Consider the following 19,913-nt stretch of genomic DNA (forward strand, 5'->3'; position numbering starts at 1 on the left):
AGACTTTGCCTCTTGAAGGTAAACGCCTCCTGAGCGTGTCAGTCAGTATCCCTCGATACTCTCGTAGTATACGTTATTTGGCCCCTGACGCATGCGAAAGATTCCACTTGCTCGAACTCCTCGTCTCGATATGTTTCGTATACCTTTTTCCACACTCTCAAAAACCGTTTAATTTATTTTTACACAGATTTAATTTTATTGTCGAAAAAAATTTATCAACATTCGTTAATTTGATGAAAAATCACATGTACAAGGAGTAGGGAATCGATGACAGGGACGTTGGGTGAGAATGCTAAGAAAATGCTCGTCAAAACCTTGGTATGATGCGTAGTTATGTACAGCGCGGAAACATGGTCATTGAGGCAGGAGGATAGGCGTAGATTGGAGGCTTTTGAAATTTGAAGTGGAGAAGTTTAAGTGGAGCGAAAGGAAAATAAACGAGGAAGTGCCAGGCATGGTGGGGGAGGAGAGGGGATTATTGGGAAAATCTTTTGAAAAAATGGATGCAAAACGCATTGATCGGATGGGATGGAATTTTGAAGACTGTGATAGAGGGGAGAATGTTGGGCACATGAGGAAGAGGCAGGAATAGGATAGGGAAGCTGGAAGGAATGAAGGGATGAAGGAAGTATTTGGAGATGAAGAGGAGCCTGTTGTAGAAAATCATGTTGGGTTTCGTTTGGTTGGGAGAGGCAAGGAAATTGTCGCCGTACCATTTGGTAACTTGTGTCCTTCCGAAACCTCTAGATCTGAACCGCTTTATTACATAACAAATTATATTCATGTAATTGAAAGAGAGTGTAATACAATGTGGAACGTCAACTTAAGTGTTGTCAGACGAAACTAAAAATTTAGCGATTTTCATTCTGGGTCCATCCAAAACCTACCTTAAACGAAACTAGGAATAATAATTTATTTTATGTAATATACAGTCAATTTCTTGCCATAGTACGTTGAGCTTTTGCAAAGCACGTGGAATGTGTATTTCCGTAGCAATGACATTATTTCATTCCTTTCATCTCGTGTTCCTTCGCGTCCCACACAAAGGTTCAGTCTCGCAAATTTCCCGAAATTCCGATTTTCCTTCATCGAAGCGTTAGCTATTCCACAGGATGTCCCAAATTCATCTTTTTCGCACAAGATATCCTTTTTGGGCATGCGTCCCTCTCCCAAATCATCCACTTCCTTATGGAAAATTGAGGATTGGCTTCAATTAGGGCAAGTGATGTCTGGCCATTTGGATTTATTTATTTATTTTAAAACATTATTCACGTACAACAGTAGCGCCAATTTATAGTGAAAAATATAACAAACATGAAAGAGGACAAAAGGCAATAACAGCATGACAATAAATAATGAGAACCGAACATGGACCTGAGAAAAATTTAATTTACCGAAAGGTGGGATAAATCTTGGGTGGTGAAATTGTTGCATGATAAATTAAAAGGATCGACAGTGGGAGGGAGTGAATTTAGTAGGGAGAATAGGCGGAATAAAGGTGAGCGCTTGGTGAGAGATATTCTGGGAATAGGCAGATGGAGTAGGGAGTGGATGTGGGTGGATCAAGTTGGTATCCTGAATTTGAAGAGAGAGAGAGAGAGGACAGTTCAGGGCAATCAAAAGTCGAGTTTAGGGTGTTTTGGAGGAGTTTTAAATCAGCTTTAAGCCTGCGCTTTTGGGGGCTAGAAATGGATAAAGAAGACAGAATAGCATTTGAGGGCATACGTATGCGGAAATGTGGGACTCGGTGTTTGACTATTTTGGCAAAGAAGTGAGAGATGCAATCGAGGGATTTAAGATTAGTTGGGGATGAGGTGGAACAAATTGGGGAGCAATACAGGTATTATGTTATGGGAAGGACAATTATTGAGAAGTACGAATGGAGTGCCGTTGGATCTTTAATTTCTGTGAAGCGGTAAAGAAGGCCTAGAAGGGACATTGCTTTATTTTTTACAGTCTGTATGTGGTCAGAGTAATTTAGTTTTTGGTCAGTTAAAACGCCAAGGTCTTTCATGGTTGTTACTCTATTTGAGGGAGTTGAGTTAATTCAGTATTTGAACATCAGGGGTGTTTTTTCAGAGCAAGAGTCATGACGAAGCGTTTCCCAGGGTTTAAGTTAAGCTACCTGGTATCACACCGTTGGGAAATTTTATGTAAAGCAAGTTGAAGGTGAATACAGTCAGAAGTGTTATTAATTTGCTTGTAGATCTTGCAATCATCAGCGTAGAGAAGGGTATGGACCTGGGAGGAAAGGGGTCGGGAAGGAAGATCATTAATGAACAGATTGAAAAGATATGGCCCAAGGACACTGCCCTGGGGAACCGCAGACGTGACAGGAGACCAAGAGGAAGAAGCATCCGAGAGTATCACACGTTGGGTTCTGTGGGTGAGAGAGGTAGAGAGAAGGCTAAGGAACATACCATGAATGCCAAATTGTTGGCTGAGTTAATGAAGGAGGAGTTGATGATGCAGAGCATCGAAAGCCTTGGAGAAGTCAAGGTAGATGGCATCAAGTTGACTTGATTTGTCTTTTGCCATGAAGGCTTGGTGCTGAAAGACAGTGAGATTTGTCAGGCATGATCTTCCTGGGAGGAAACCATGCTGCTGGGAAGATAAAAAGGGAGAGGTGAAATAATAAATCCTGTAGAGAATAATACGTTCACAAACGGAATACAGGATTGGAAGCAATGAGATAGGGCGATAGTTTGATACATCGTTCTTGGGACCTGTTTTATGTATCGGAATGATATTAGCGCATTTCCATTTAGGAGGGAAGGTTCCTAGGGAAAAACAGCGATTAAACAAGATGCCTAAAGGTTGTGAGAGGGCTGAAGTGCAATTGCGAATAAATTTAGGGCTGAGAGCTTCTGAACCAGGTGAGCGGTGGGGGCGTATTTTGCATAGGTATTGAAAAACTTCCCGGGAGTCTGTCTGTAAGTGGGATAGGGAATGGTTTATTTTAGGAAGGAGGGAATGGACAGAGGTTAGAAACAGGCTGCAGTCAATCGGAAAAGAATTTTAGAAAGAGGTTGGGTCTCTCTGATCCCGCGGCATTTTGGTGGCATTGGAGGGTGCTTCGGGAATTTAAGGACGATTATGGCGCTGATTGATGAAGGACCAGAATTTTTTGGGGCTATAGTAAATATTGGAGGAGACAGTCTGCGCGTAGTTTTCATAGTCACGGCGAATGAGGAATTAGGAATATCGGCGGAGATCAACGAATGATCAGCGCGTTTCCACATTAGGGACGGCCTTATGGAGGTACCAAGCGCGATTTTTGTTACCCAGGACATGTATGGTATCCTGTTTAAATCATGAGGGGAATTTTTTTGTCTTGGGCGTAACTGAGGAACATAGTCTTTTTTGACGGCCTCGAGGACAGCGTGAAAGAAGTCCACTCCTTCTTCAGGGGATAATGAGGAAAGGACGCTCCAGGGAATAAGGTCAAGGGAGCGGTTGACGTCCTCCCAGTGAACCTTCGACCAGGCAAGAAAGGGCTTAGATGAATTGGAAGCCCTGCGAGATTTCCAGGAGCCACGGAAGAAGAAATGGGCATCAATGGAATGATGCTCGGAGTCGAAAATGTTTCTGCCGGGGGTGATTGCCTCGGGCATAGCGGTCGAGAGCAGGTAGTCCAGGGTTTCCGTATCGCGGGTGCTCTTGAGACAGTGTTTTGGGAGTTGGAGCACATTTACGAAGTGTTCAATAAAAAATTTGTCATTGGCATTGAGCGGGTGGCCGTTCGTGGGAGATTCCCAGCGAATAGACAAATGAAAATCACCCACAAGAATTACAGGTCCCAGATTTACGGCCCGAAACACTGAGTCGAGGCAACTTTCGAGTACACTCAAGTCTCTTGCGGGAGGACGGTAAAAACAGCCAACAAATAGTTTGTTGGCCTTTGAGGTTTTCACATGGGGTAAGATAATTCGCTCCGCACAATTTCACAGTTAGTCTATATCTCTTTCTTATATACCGTTTTTTCAACATATGGAGACAATGGAGCACACGTAGTATATGCATGCTCATAGTTAAAATCTAGGTCTTTTTGCTTTTATGTTTGGCATGATTTGAATATTTATGGGATAAAATGCGTGGTTGATTTCGGGCACTTGTCTTACTAGTGACTACGGAGTCAATATCGTTAACGTAAAGTAGGAATAAAAGAGGTCCGATGACACTTCCCTGGGGAACACCTGAAGTAACTTCTACTGCATTATAGATAGCTCCATCTATCGCTACTCTTTGAACCCGACTATTCAAAAAGTCTTTAGTCCAACTCCGGATATTTTTATATATGCCATATTCTTCTAGCTTTGCGAGTAGTTGACTATGACGCACGTACTTTGTCGAGGGCTTTCTTAAAATCTAGAAAAATCGTGTTTACTGGAACATTGCTCTCTCCCGGAATAAGAATGTCATGAACAAAAAGCGCAAGTTGTGTCTCGCGGGATCTACCTTTTCGGGACCCCATGCTGATTTTTCATTAATAACTTCTGATTATCGAGGTGTCTCACGATCGAACTAGCAACTATATGTTCCACTACGTTGCACGAAATGAATGTGAGGGAAATAGGTCTGTCATTACTCGATTCCTCCTTGGCCCATTTTGTAAATATTGGTGTAAAGTTTGCCGTTTTCCAATCTCGGGGACCTTGTGATCTACCAGCGGCTTCTTAGATATTATTTCTAGATGCAGCGCCTAGTCTTGACGTCTCGTTTACTTCTACGAAGTGTGCCGCCGTCGCAACTTCCCCGCTTGCAGTTCGGCGGAGTCGCGTTTGATTAAACGGCGTTTGCGAGGTAACTTGTTTGCAGGGGAAATTTTGGCGTAAAATATTCGTCTTGAAATTTTGCTAGGATTCTCGTGTCAAGTTCGTTGTACGGACGTTTTGGAATGCACTTCATACATCCCTGGCATTCCCTTTATCCTTTGTGACAGTTTTCAGGGAACATTCACTGCCAACATTTTTGACGGAAATCGCTGCATATTAGGACCGAATTCGAGAAGAATCCCAAGCGAGTTAACATTCGAATTAAAATCTCGTTTCTGAGTATAAATGGCGAAAATGCTGACTGCTTGTAATATACTATATAATACATCGCCTTTAAAATATTAGTTTCTTCATGATGCCCTCTATTCTGGGATAATTCCTAAGCTACAGGGAGATTAAATTCTAAAAGTAAAGCTTTAAATTTTCCTTGGGGAGTCATTAAGACGGATTCTTTGAACTGCTAAAGTTACCTGAGTTATTTTTTTTAATTCGCTGTGAGAGATGTTTTTACGTTGAGGAAAAAGAGGTATTAGACTTCGACTTTGATTACATGAGATATTATGCGTCGAGGGTTAGATTAAAATGTTCCACTTTGAAGGCTCAGTATGCATCCAGCGCCCCTGGAGCTTTTTTAATTAGCGTGAGCATAAACGTATTAACGTTTCTATTTAGTACCGCTTTAGCTTCTTAAACTAAAGACTACAGTTTTAATCTTCTATACGCTCTGTAGCGAATGATTATCGTGGGAGCCAAAACCAAACATAGTAGCTAAGTTGACGAGGTTGTTTGCGTTCACAGAATTGCTCCAATTATTTTATCTTTCCGTCCAACACTATGCGCGAATGATGATAAGAGGCCTTATTGATTATCGTAGTGAAGAGGAAAGGATATGAGCATTATAAGTGAAAGAATGGAGGGCTGCAAATGTCGTATCTTAAGTACTGTTAATTTAATTAGATGTAGATAAATTTAATCTCTAAGATCTAATCATTTATCCACTAGGAGCTTTGTGCTCACTTTTCATTCCACTTTTCCTGTCGCTTCAACTCCCAAAACTATTTTGGGATACTTTCTTTTTTGAAGTTATTAAGTGAATGTTATGAGTGATTTGCTCTTTCTTTTTCGCTCGAGGAAATTTTCTTGTTTTTTTTCTTCCATTTTAAAGACGTCAAGAACATATATGCTTATTTTAATTTTTATAAAAATGTGATTTCCTCATAATATCTCCATGCTCCAGTTTACAGGCTACTGTTCATTTAATAATAGTAGTAGTATTTAGGGGAGGCGGCCGACAGCTGAGGTCATTTGAACCATTAGGAATGGACAGGAAAGGATGAAGGCCGCAGTTTAACGTCCCGTGCGACAGACGACGTACTCACTCAAAGTACCCTTCACAAAGCACCTAAAGTAGGGATCGAGATACCACTGAATATATTTCTCTCCTCCAGGATTCGAACCCTGGTCCTCTCGGTGGGAAGACAGCACATTAGCCATCGAACCATCCCGGTAGAGTAATTGATTATATATTAAATACTAAGTAATATGTCATTTTAGGGAAGTTCGAATCCTTGTAAATGATATGCTGTGGAAGGTGAGACGCGAGATACCGTCTCTCCCGGAAATCTTACGACGACCTTACATAGAAATATGATATGGTTGCCTAGTACACGCATTTCCGAATAAAATCATTGGCTCTCGATGGAAATATCCATTTAAAGTCGGAATGAAGTTTTCAATTTGGAAAAAAATATCAAATCGCCTCTTCTATGAATGCGATGCAGATATCTGTATATATTTCTGCGACCCTTGAGTTAAGAGCGACGTGGATTTTATTCATTCGCGGTATTCTAGCTAATAAGGTAGGTTTTGGTCTGCCCCTAAAAAAATAGGCTATTATCTCAGTATCGACGTGGGACGTGAACTTCAACATGATTTCCTGCAAGTGTGGCAGAGGGTGAGTCCACATCCGGCATTCAACATCATCATTAAATTTTGCTCAAATGTTGAAGTAAACAATAGAAATAGGTTAGCTACAGAACAGAACTTCGTTTTTTGTTCTCAACATTGTTTCTCTCTGGACAACTTCGTTACTTGCCCTGCCTTCATGTCGTCTGAACAGCCCACCCTCTTCCTTTCGCTGCCTGGCTGAACCAACAGCCTACCACCAAGAACGCCTTTCAACACCCCACTACCTTTCAATATTTCTTCCTCCCACGTCATCTGCCTTTTTCGGGTTTCCCTTGGAAACGTTTTAAAAGTGACACTTGCAATAAATTTGAGAATCAGAATGAGAATGGTCGTAGTCGAACTCAACGCAGTCTTAGTTTGTTCTTCATTAACCATTTGAATATCCGTGCAATATCTATCAAACGTGGAATATTATGGATACTGAACTTATTCAATACTATATTCAGATAGATAGATAGATAGAGGTCTTTATTTGGGCGAAATTGAGACCTAATTGTTCCTTCGTTTATTTAACCCATCGTCGTATACATATTACATTAGGCATAAAATTTATCATTACATATGCTCAGGGAAAATGACAGTGAATAAAGAGAACAATAAAATAAGGAAGGAAAGTCTAAGCAAAGAATGAGGTTTGTGGGAAAACTAGGAAGAGCGTGGCATTGCTCAACTAGTAAAAACCCCCGCAGGAAAAACACCCACGAAGAGAAGGGGGGTGTGAAAAACCTGCGAAAACCCCATTAATTAGAGGGAAGATGCATACATGTACATTGTAACAATCATTTTTACATAGTATACATATTATTAAGTTACTTAAAGTGAAATGAAGCATTTAGCATAGGTAGAGAGAAAAATCATGTGGTTCGGAAGAATGGTTCAGTGCAGATGTCTTTTATTCTAAGGGATGGTTTGAAGCCTCTAACCTCCTTAGCACCAATCTCGCCAGTGATGAATAGTTTCTAGAGTCCGATTAAAGACCTGCCTTTTCACCCGTAGACTGCTACTGACAATAATTCGGACTTTTTTCCCCACTTTACGTGCCCCATGCGTGCCACTTCAACCTTTGCTCTGCGTGTCACTCTCTTTCCCTCCCCTCGTATTCCGAAAAATCCGTGCCGTCACTTTTTACCCTTCCCACCCCCCTTCCCCCACCCCCTGCCTCCCCCAATCCGTTTTATTCCGTGCCGATAAAAGTTGTAAAATATTCTTGTCGGTCTTAAAAAATGTGTAAATTCCATTCGACGAAAACTCAAATCTTTCTTTTATCTTTCATTTTATTTTTAAATATGGATTTTGTCTCCCTCATTTGTCATGACTTATCGGTAGGAAACATCAGAAACTTGCTTCGCGTTCTCTGTGGAGTTGCTAAGAAAAAATAGGTCAGTGAGAATCAATGACATTAAGCCAGTAAAATTTATTTCTCATTTGTTTTAGATTATTAATGATATATTAATTAATTGATTTATTCTGTCCGTAATAATAACGCTTTACGTCATCTCAGAAATCTCTCCTGACAAAATTGTTTTTGAAGGAGAACGAAAATTAATGAAAAGCCGCCTATAATTTAATTTTCTATCTCTATTATGGACTGATGATAATTGGTCATTTACTTGTACAAGGAAGTAATGTCCATAGCCGGTTTTCGAGTAATTTTGTCCTCGATTGAGTTAGGACAGCGATTTGGTTATCGTAAAATAAACTCCTCAAGGTATCCATTATTTGTTTATAAGGGTTATTCTAATACACCTTGAAATCGATAGAATTTTTTCGAAAAGCTTCATCGATAAGTAAATTTGAGTTTATATTAGAATATTATGTTTTTCAATTAATCATTTCTTGGTAGTAACGTAGGAAAAGAGGACTGTAAATCGTAGTATAGTTTTGCCGAACAAAGTTCTCATTTTTATCTCCCGAGTCTTGTTTCCCGGGAATCTAGTTCATTTGACCCAGATCTGTAGCAAAAATACTTTTCAAAGGTGCTGCACGTATTTCATTTTACGCTGATCTATTCACTCCCTGCAGACGGTGTTAAAGCTGAAGTAAGAGGAGAAAAATGACGTACAAATTTTCGCTTGACTACTTCATAAGTTTGGCCCTAATGAGAATGGGATCATAGTGGACAAGCTGAGAGGAATTATCAAGATGCGAGACTTTTTTAATTTTACTGGACTCACTTGGCCGTAAATAGTATTTCTTCCTATTCCCTCTCCCTCTCTATCTTTCTCTTACGTCTACGGCGACCTTATTTAAGGTCGTGGCTGGAGTGAGCAGAGCAAAGGGAACTCAGAAGCTTCAAATATAGACTCTCAATTAGATGGCTTCCACGTTAGTTGGCTCGATTTCCATGCCTCGTAGCCTTAATGCATTGCTCCTGATTGGGGGAATTTAAAGTGGTTCTCTCAAGCCTTATATTGCTCCGGCATGCAAATTTTTATCGCTTTTATTAACGTAGGGGTGAACCTGGGTCGATTGCCTTTTTATTGGTGTATGGAGAGGTCGCGAACTCCTTTGAATAGGACAGGACATCTGTTTCAGGAAGATCGTTCCCCATGGAAATCGTCTCCTAGCGCTAGAAAACCCCAACAGCGTAATTTGAACTGGTCGATTGGCTCCTGGACCTTCAGGGTGCTTTCCAAAACGGAGTAATAATTTAATTGCCTGTGCGTTATGCGAGCTGCAGTGACATGAACATGTAAATTGCAATGTTGTGACTTAGCTTGGTAAATGACTAGCCTCTTCCAAAGGTCGAGTTGACGTACACGCGAGGAGCACGGGATTCCCTGAAAGTGGCGCAAAGTTTCTTTCCCACCCTATGGATTGAGTGTCCATTCAGGGTATCACGTCTGGTGAATTATTATCCTCACCTGTAACGCGGGGCTTAACAACTGGTAGTGTATGTATGAGTGCCCAGAAAATTGCTGAGTTCCAATTCAGTCCTCATTTGAGAGTTTTAAATAAGTATTCTTTCATTAAATGAAGAACACCAGGTATATTTCCCCCGTTCTTTATTTACTTACAACTAGTTTCAACGCTTAGGCGTCCTCATCAGGTACTCACGCATCAAGTGGTCTTTCGCCTTAATCCGCACAAATGCAATGGAATTCTGTATTGGAAACGAAATGACGGCGTGCTGGCTTTTCTTGGCAGTGCCTATCCCATGTGGGAGCTGTGTGGAGGTCGTGCATGAAGTGGCGAGTGCAATATAGTTTTCCAAATCGCCAAAATACTCTCATTTTATTCGCATATCTTTGAAAGTGGTAAAAAAGTAAAACCAACTCATCTCGTTATTCCTCTTTAGAGTTACGGTTTTTCTTATTAACACAATGGTCTGGAATAATTAGTTTCGCATTCTATAAAGTAATTGCGATTGGACTCCCTCGTGGAAGTTTTTAATATTACTTGAACAAGAAAAATCGTACTATTTAAAATATATTAATGGAACAAATCGTTTCATTCTTTGCGACGCCACCAGGTGTCTACCGGCGAGTAAACTACAATTTCGTTGGGGTACATGAATTTTGTTCATGCAACTCCATCCTTTTTATATATTTCGTATATCTACCGAAACGGAATTAATGATACTACCGTAATAATACCGTAGAGCCGTGAATCATTTTGTGCCAAAAAAATATATGCTGATTAATGGAAATTTTCTTTTTCTCATGATCTACCAAGGTGAAAATTTTCCCTATTTAATAATATTCTATATTATAAAGCGAGATAGGGGATCGAGATGGTGCGGGGGCTAACGTACTGGCTTCCCACCCTTAGGGCGCGGGTTCAAATCCCGGCGGTGTTGAATATTTTTCAGAGGTATCTCGATCCCTACTTGAGGTGCTTTGTGGAGGGCACTTTGAGTGAGTACGCCGTCCGTCGGATGGGACGTTAAGCCGCGGACCCCTTGGCGCCTTTCGTAAAGAGTAGGCTAATGCCGACGCTGGGTATCTCTCCACCCTTCATCCTTTCCTGTCCTTCCCCTATGGCGCAAATGACCTTAGCTGTCGGTCGCCTCCCCTCAAAACTACTATAAAGCGAGCATTTCTCGTAAATTTTAAATGGGAAATCGGCCTAGGCGTTTCGATGAAATGAGGTATATCAACGTATTCGAGCAAACGATTTAGTTTGGACTCGATTTTGAGAAAGGTTTTGGAAAGAGGGGTTTTGAATTTAGCAAAGGAATGGTTGCGTTTCTGGATGTCGCTGAACGTGCCATTGCTGGATTACTCCTTGTGAGTCGTTCTTTTGTTAATTGCCCAGGAAAGGGTTACATTGTGTTTCATAGGGTCTCGTTAAAATGCAAACGTAATGCATCTTATCTTTCGTAGCTATTTTGATTTTAATTTTTGTCTATGATTCATCTAATTTAGATTAATAGCTTAGGCGATTTTGACTCGTTGTTACACTATTTGGGGATATAAAAAACATGAAAGCAGGCTGGAAGGGTTCACCCAGTACTAAGCCCAATACGGCGTGTGGAATTCACACATCAGGGTACGGGGTCGGCAGTTCCTTGCCCTGTGCCGGTTAAGGTTACCAAGGAAGGCCTTCTGAGCACCCTCAGCTTGGGTGGACCTGAGGGTGCCCAGAAAGACTTGCGCGGGGATCAAGCCCTCGTCTTCTGGTTAGCAGTCCGACGTTGACTGACGGGAGGGCCAGCGTCGTTACTACCGTCACCCGTTAACTTAGGAATAGTATTGCAAAATATAAAATTATTATGGATAGTTGATTAAGCATTCGGTAAACTTTAGGAAGTGAAGGTCGGCCCTCTAGTTGCTTGGTTGTGGAAATAGTCACCGTTTGGCTCAATATTGCCCCCCGCGGCCGTGTTTTCTAATAATCTAGAGCTTAGCGACAAACCGGGTCCCTCCGGTCAGCAAGCCGGACACTCTATCCGCTAGGCTACCGGCGATAATTGTAAAAGGACGTCCTCCGTTTATATCCTTCTCCAGCTCCAGGGCCGAGTCCTTCTTTCCAGCCTCACCCTCCGCCGCCCCACCCCCCGGATCGACCCGCGCGCCCTCGGATTGAGACTTCTCCAGCGCGGCGGGCGGTAATTGCGAGGGAAGCGGTGCGCGTCGAGGTTTGACTTTTGTCTCCCTCTCCTCGGGCCCTCGAATCAATTAGAGTAAGCACCCTCGCGGTATCTGCCGCCACGCCCTCCGACCCCGCGGCTCGGAGAAGTGCGGCATCATCTTCCCCCCGTGTGGGGCGGAGGGAGGGGGCAGGCGGGGGCGCAGAGTACCCCGCCGGGACAATCCCCCTGCTCGTATCGCACTGGGGCAAAAGGGACCACCGGGTGACCTCTCCCCTCTGCCTCACCACCCCCTCCCCACGCCCCAGATGACATCCCACAAATGAGGAGCCCTTGGCCCACTGCGGCGGTCGCAAGTACCCGGAATCGTATCAAGTCTTTATGTTTTTCACCACATACACTCTGATGAGTTATTTGGTAGAGCCTTTCGTTAGGGAAGTGAGGGGGTCTTGGTTTCCGATCCGGAGCTATTATTTTTTCGTCCTTGAAAAAAGTGCTTATTCATTTTTTTCTTTCACATTTGAATCCTGTAAGAACTCGTATAATTACTCCACTTCAAGTCTTCCGCCAGTATGTATATAAATTTGTTCGTAATTTGAGATTTTTATTGAGGATTTTTCCCATCCTCTCCCATATCCTCTCTCATCCCTTACAAATCCCACCTAATGCTTGCACCCCCTTCCAAACACCTTTTTGGTGGATCATAGGGTAATTATTTAGATGCAAAAGGGAGCGTGGGGGAGGGAGGAGTTAGGACCCCAGCCATGAAGTGAGTTGCTGGGGAATGTAACCATTAGGTTTCTTACTATTTTCGCCAGTGCTTACCCATTTCTGTCAAAAGGGTTCCACTCCTGAAGAGCAATTCCCTTCCGGGCGCCCACTACATCAGGAACACCGAAATAGAAAGTGTAGACTCATTAAATACTTAGGGGTTGGTCTCACTCATGACCTCTTCTGGGTGAAATCAGTATAATTCGAGAGATTAATTGTTGAACAGTTAGATTTAAGATGTTAATTTTCCCGCAAACGATAAGAGGTCAGAATAACGTTGTCCGACCGCGGTAGTAGGAAATTCGAGTCAAAATAAGTCTGGTGTGTATTCACCCCCTGCCTCACACCCTAGCGGTGGCTTTCAGGTTACGATGTAAAATATATTCAATTTCTTTTTATTGATACGTGGTAGCCTAGTGGTTAGAGCGGGGGACTAATGACTGGAGCACCTGTATCCGATTGCATGTAATGCCCCTGGATACCCTCTGGGACTTTTTCTACATCTACAACTTCACACAAGCTGTGGGCTTTTTCTGGTAGCAGATCTTTCGTAAAACCGGAGACCTGGATCCCATGCCCTGATGTCCGAGTTACTCTAGCCGTTTGGTTTAGTGCTTGGTGAGTTCTATCTTTACCTGTCAGACCAACCGTCTGGCTGATTACAGTGGTTTAGGTTATTTTTTCGCTGATGGTATTGAATACCTGAAGATTGTCTAGTGACGGCCTACTGTAATCTGGGCTGGGGACATGGAGCAATAATTTATTCTGTGGGAATGAGTTAATTCATGAACGGTTACGAAACCTATTACACAGTGACGTTTTCATGACAACATTCGCTATTTAAGTGATAATTGTACATTTTCAATTGACGTCTGCGGTGCCCATAACATAATCGATTATCATGACTTTCTTCAGAATTTAAGGAAATGGATCACCAACCCATATAATGAAGCATTAATTATATTTTTCAATTTTTTATAAGTAAAGTATCTACTTGCGTAACAATGAGCCCTAAAATAAAAAGTCATTTTCTGTTTGCAAAAATTATTCAAAGGAATGTTGTTGTTGTCACTCTTAGGTCAATAAATCCGCTGTGAGTCGTAAGAATTGAAATTCGATTTTTAAAGATTGTCATGCTTTAATGTATCGGATTTCTTTTCAAATGTTTTGACGTTCCTTAAATGGAGTCCTCAATTCCCCTGAGACATGTCACGCACAATTTAAAAACACCAGATTAGGTGAAAAATTGGAGCTGTTTAATCAGTGTCACTTTTTTATGTCCCCGTGATATCATCGATTGATATAATTGATTGGTTTTAATGTATAAGTTGAAACATTTTGCTTAATTGATCTCAACTATGAACGAAATCAATGTTATTATTTAATTTCTAAGTACATGGAGTGGCTATCATATTTCTAATGCTGAATTTTCCTTTGAGAGGCAGGATTTGTTTTTATAAACCATTGATATGCATTGCGTTCGGAATTATTTGTCTCTGAATGTCAAGAGATGATTCAAATTTATTATGCATTACTTTTCATAGAATTGGCCAAATTGCTTTGTGGTACGTTGGAAGGAAACACTGCCAGAGCTACATTATTGTCTTCATTTTAGTTTATAATCTCACCATTAATCAATCATCAATTTGTAAGTTGCGAACAATTGCCCGGACAGGTATAATTTGTGATATTCAATTGTCTGTGATCGTAAACTTCCTCTTTCAAATGCCTTTGAAGAGAGTGAAGCATATTTTCATGGTTCACGCTAGACTTTGTCCTTACTTGAAGTTATAATCTGGATGTGTGTGTCTAGGGTAAGATTACCTCTGGGTACTTGACGAAGACAAAAGGAAACCTCGGCCAACATTATCGACGAATTTCGCGGAAGAGCCCTGCATGCCTTCGTGTTCTTGCGCGAGTAAGCATCCTCTCAGCTGGGACAGTTGGTTCAACGTGATAATTTGAACTGGAAGCGCAAACTCGAAAATATTGCTCTTCTTTGTGAATCACATTCGTAGCATGAATTTAGGAACGGTTTTACATTTAATAGCCAATGATATTAAAGAAAAGGAAATATATCAGACGCAACTCTGAATAAAATTGTCTGAGGCGTCACTTTGATACCTGATGATGACTTTGTAAGTCGAAACCTAGGTCGTGTTAATAAAATATATGTGGAACAACCAAGTATTTCTTTCCAGACGCAACTCTGATTGAAAATTCAGTATGCACGTATTTAAGGATCCCATTTATTCACGTCTACGCAATCCCCAGGGAGTTTGGGCAAGGGCGTGTGGTGGAGGGTGTCAGGGCACCAGCAAATACACTTAGATGGAAGATGACTGAAAATAGAAGATTCATGTCGTTTCGCTAATGTTTTGATTTACCCTTTCTCTAAAGTGAGACGTAAAAAAGAGCCCATTAATATTTCTGGTTTTCTCACTGCTGTCCGACTTTCCGATGTTAGTTTTAAAAGTGTGTGATTTTTACCTGTGACCAGTGAAATTGGAGCCGTTTTTTAAGGAATCGCCCGTTTAACATCTGTATTTTGCCCAGCTATCGAATTTCCTTGTATGGGTACCTAATACTATAGAAATGTGACTCACTCGATGGTGGCAGGACCGATTAACAAGAAATGGCTCGTTTCCATAGCAATGTGTTTCGCGTTAAAAAATGATTGATTCTTCAAGGTGGCTCTGCATTGAATGCATATACATCCGTAATTAAGAGGGCCATGCTGTAATTTAATTGAGCTTTACACTGGTTTTTTTAAATGCAAAAATGTATGCATACACTTACTATTCCGATATTAATGGTAAGGTTCGCAAAAGAGCCAAGCATGAAGTATAAGAAATAACGTCCGATTAGATGCACGTAGCTGTAATTCTTGAAACACACAATGAACTAAAACACTTCCCGGTTGGCTGATATTTTCATAAATTGTATTTTGGTTAAAATGAAATTTATATGTCTGTTTTTATCATGACATTAATTGTGCTTTACGACAGCCTCTACGTAAACGGAAAGTACCCATAGGATGGAATTAGATTTGCGTCGTTAAAAAAAATTGCATTTGGTCGTAACTCTCGTCTTGTAATCCTAGAGTTTTTTTATGATAAAATATTTTAATGCTCATAGTCTTTTTTTTCGAAATTTCTTTTTTGTCTGAAAAAATTCATAGAATGTGGTGGTGATACAAATGAATTGTTTTTGCCATAATTTGTCGTGACAGCTTGGAAAATGGTGATTAGACTAACTGAAGCAGCTCATAACTAAATTCAGATATTACACTTTTGCTTGCATAAAAAATTCCCATTCCTCTAATGATAAACTGAGGTAGATTCTTGGTAGATCTCTGCTTCCCAAATTTATTAAGCTTTCTTCCGCGTATACTCATTAAATTGGCAGAATCAAAAAATATATCCCCCTATTGAGCGTCGTGTATATGGATTTAAATAGTTTTGGGCTTAATCACGCTTCAACTTGAATTACATTCCCGGTCACTCTTAGAAATTAAATCCTTAAAACTGTGGAAGTGGTTCCACGAGTTTAAATGTACATACATAATAATGATAAATAAGAAATGCAATACTAGGGCGTGAAGTTTTTCTCGTAATTGGAGGATTTATTTCGTCATGTTATCGCCGCGCTCTGTTCATGTGCTCTCGTAGTAATTGTCTTTAGTATTGATTAATTCTCAGCAGTAGTAATGGTGTTAACTCTTTTATTTTCTCAATATAGGTGCGGTGATGAAAATGTAAAAATGGAAGCACAATTCCAATCATCTGATAACCATTACAACTTAATGATACAGGTATTTTTCATCGTTGACTGCCAACTTTTCCCTTCGCGTCTCGTGCTGCATGGAATAGATGGCGAAGAAAACTGATTTTCTCCAGGCTGTGATTTCACGCCGCTTAATCCGCTGACTTTGCAAATCAACGGCTGCGGCCGCCGCGCGTGCGTTAACGCTTCTGTGATCTTAAAGTGTGGCCCACTTAACGCGGGCTTCGCTTTGGCTTTGTATCTAAGAATTATTGGAGGCGATCAGTCTCCTGACCATCAACGTTCGAAGAATCGAGCGAGAAAAGGCCACGGTCAATTGATTTTACACCGTTGTAATCGCGTTCGGAAACAACAAAATAACCCGCTCGGGTTCATTATCCCGAGCCAAGGTGTCTATTTCTCACCGAACGGTTATCGCATTCCTCCTAGCCGCCATTGAAAACTTTTACGCCGTGGTTTTAAATCATTCAAATGAATTCAGTGCATTGAAAAGGGTACAATTTTGAACTGAAAGATCTCATTTGCATTGATTGATGCGTGTGATTCATGCAACTTGTGAAATCGCGATGGATTTTCTTCTGACTCGACCGCGCGGTCGGACTCTAATTTCGTCGAGCCTGCAGCAAAAGGGAACGGAACAGTGGACCATGAAATGCCCGATGCTCGACGTACAGCGACGGTACAATAAGTGTCGGTGTCGGTTGAACCGATGTCATTTGAGCTTCTTTTGAGCTATCCTTTGAGGTAATAACTCTTTCGAGAAAATATTCATCTTCCTGGACGCAGTCAAAAATTTCTGGCGAAATTTCCAGCCGCGACAATTTTTGTTCCTCGCTCAAGACTTTCGGCACCAGCTTCGCACGCACTTCCCTCATCGCAATGTCCTCCGTTATAATGGTGTGGACGGTTCCGACCGAAAGACCGGTCCCCTCACTGATAGGGGCGATGGTTAAACGCCTGTCAGAGTCCAAAACCTTTTTCACTTTGGCCACCTGAGCATCGGTTCGAACGGTCGTCGGGCGTCCGACGTGGTGCTCGTCTTGGACGAGCTCCCGGCCTTCCTAAAACATTTTGTGCCACTCAAAACCTCTGGTGCGGCTTAAGGCATCATCCCAATAATCCCCATCCCCATAGAATATGCTGCTAGTATATTGGATCCCCACGAAGTTGGATTAATTGTCGAATTAGATCGCGTGCAGCGCAAAGGAGCCAGTTTTGTGAAAGGTTGTTGTGATAAACTGAGAAGTGTATAGAAATGATTAGAAGGGGTTGCTTACGGAGCGAAGGTTAAATTACCAATTAAATCTCTTGCAGGAATTGGAAGGACTTCTTTTTAGCAGTAGTGTTGTAAATGCATTGCGAGGGCGATTCGAAAAGAAAGTAAGGTCCCCAAGAAAGTAAGGTCCCCTATTTCTTTTTTCATGAAAAATCAAATTTATTCTCAACTTTGAATACATCGTTGAAAAGGTTGAGCACTAAGCTATTTTTCTACATAAGTTGCCTTGACGATCAATCACTTTTTGCATCCTTGTAAGCAGCTTTTTAAAACTGGCGTCGTACCTTTTAGGATAGAGAGCAGGTCACTTAGTGGGTCAGTAACATCTGGGGATAGCGCGTATAATATTATTAATACAAATATAAAAGTCACCGACAACACTGGCATTGATTTAGAAAGACATGTGACACGCACTTCCCCACAAAGGCGTCCTAAATTACAGTCAGGCACAAATAAGGACGTTATTCAACATCAAAATAATTTAACTATACTTATTATAAATTGCAGAAGCCTCAAGAACAAATCAGCGGATCTAGAAAACATAATCCAAACTCATTCCGCTGATATAGTATTAGGCACAGAGAGTTGGCTGTGCAATGACATAAATGACCAAGAAATTTTCCCAATAGATTTCAAAGTTTACCGACACGATAGAGATACAAGACCCGGAGGAGGGGTTTTCGTGGCAGTTAAAAGTCATTTTGAAAGCAGGCAAGTTTCATTTGAAAATAATAACATAGAAAGTGTTTGGTGCGCCTTAATACGGACCAATCAACCCAACATAAATTTATGCTCTTTCTACAGACCTCCAGACTCCGATTTGAAAACACTTCACACCCTCAACGATCAAATTTACAATTTTACACGTAAATATAATAACAGCATAAACATAATTGGTGGCGACTGTAACCTCCCTGGTATAGATTGGGACAACAATATCGTTAAATCTGGCACCCGCGATCGCGACACTTGCAATTCCATGATAAAATTGGTTCAAAGAAACTCCCTCCATCAAGCAGTACGCATGCCCACCCGTGGAAAGAACATATTGGATCTATTTCTTACAAACACGCCTGAACGTATTATTAGTGTATCTACTGATGAGGGCTGGAGTGACCATAAAGCAATTAATGTCCACTTGGACATAGAAATAAAAAAGATCGTTAAACCAAAAAGAAAAATTTATAATTACCATAAAGCAGACTTTGAATCTTTTGCCAATCAATTAAACTCTTCACTACCCGAGTTCAAAACCCGCTTAAGTCATGTCAACGTGGAAGAAACTTGGACAGAATTTATCAATATCATGCAAAAAGGAATCGTAGATTTCATACCTATAAAATACGTTAAAGCAAATCGCGACCCTAGGTGGTACAATAAAGACGTTAGAAAAGCCCTTCGAAAGCAGAGAATGCTACACTCTAGGGTAAAGAGGGCAGGCGTGAACACATCATCCCCTGAGAATAAACAATTATGGGACACATATAGATCCTCTAAAATTGAAACGAAAACACAATTACGTAGCGCTTTACTGGACTTTAAACGCAAAGTACTTTGCGAGCACTTGGACACTGACCCCAAAGCTTTCTGGTCATATGTTAGGGAAGTAAATGGGAGTAAACAAACCGTGGCTCGCTTAAGGGATTGTAGCAATATAATTCATACAGACAGCGAGGGTAAAGCTAACATCCTAAATTCATTCTTCCAAAGCGTTTTCTCGAATGATGTTGCCACCGCATATCTCCAAGAAATAATACATACTCCACCCATGGAAAAAATAACAGTGGACCAACAAGGAATTCTAAAATTGCTTAACGAGATTAAACCCAACAAATTCCCGGGTCCCGAAAATATACCAGCTAGGGTGATAAAACATTTAGCTCCAAACATTGCCCCGTACCTTGAGTTTATATTTAAAAAATCCCTCACAGAGTGCAAAGTACCTAAGATTTGGAAAAACGCGCAAATAACGCCTATTTTTAAAAGTGGTGACAGGGAGGATCCCAGTAATTACAGACCTATATCTCTCACTTCTATCTGTTGCAAAATCTTAGAGCACATAATTTTCAGTTCAATAATGAGACACCTAGACAATATTAACGTTTTAAGTGACAATCAACACGAATTCAGGAAAATCCGCTCCTGCGAAACCCAATTAGGATTATTTACACATGATTTACTTTTATCGGGTGAGAGAGGTAGGCAAGTGGATGCCATCTTCTTAGATTTTCAAAAGGCATTTGATAAGGTCCCACACGGTAAACTCATTCATAAATTAAAGGTCGCGGGTGTAAACAAGGGCGCC

General features: G+C 41.1%; 1 protein-coding gene across 1 annotated transcript in view; it reads left to right on the forward strand.

Moving 5' to 3' along the window:
- The first annotated feature begins 16,297 nt into the window (after positions 1-16,297).
- The window catches only part of LOC139697732 (lysoplasmalogenase TMEM86A), a 556,881-nt gene continuing 553,265 nt past the window's right edge, over positions 16,298-19,913 (forward strand). The window contains exon 1 of the mRNA XM_071596557.1: positions 16,298-16,360. Within this exon, the coding sequence (XP_071452658.1) occupies positions 16,310-16,360 (51 nt within the window). The 5' untranslated portion in view covers positions 16,298-16,309. The remainder of the gene's footprint in view (positions 16,361-19,913) is intronic.

This window comes from Hetaerina americana, unplaced genomic scaffold (assembly GCF_022747635.1).
Source record: "Hetaerina americana unplaced genomic scaffold, ioHetAmer1.1.p SCAF_8, whole genome shotgun sequence".
NCBI classification, from domain to species: domain Eukaryota; kingdom Metazoa; phylum Arthropoda; class Insecta; order Odonata; family Calopterygidae; genus Hetaerina; species Hetaerina americana.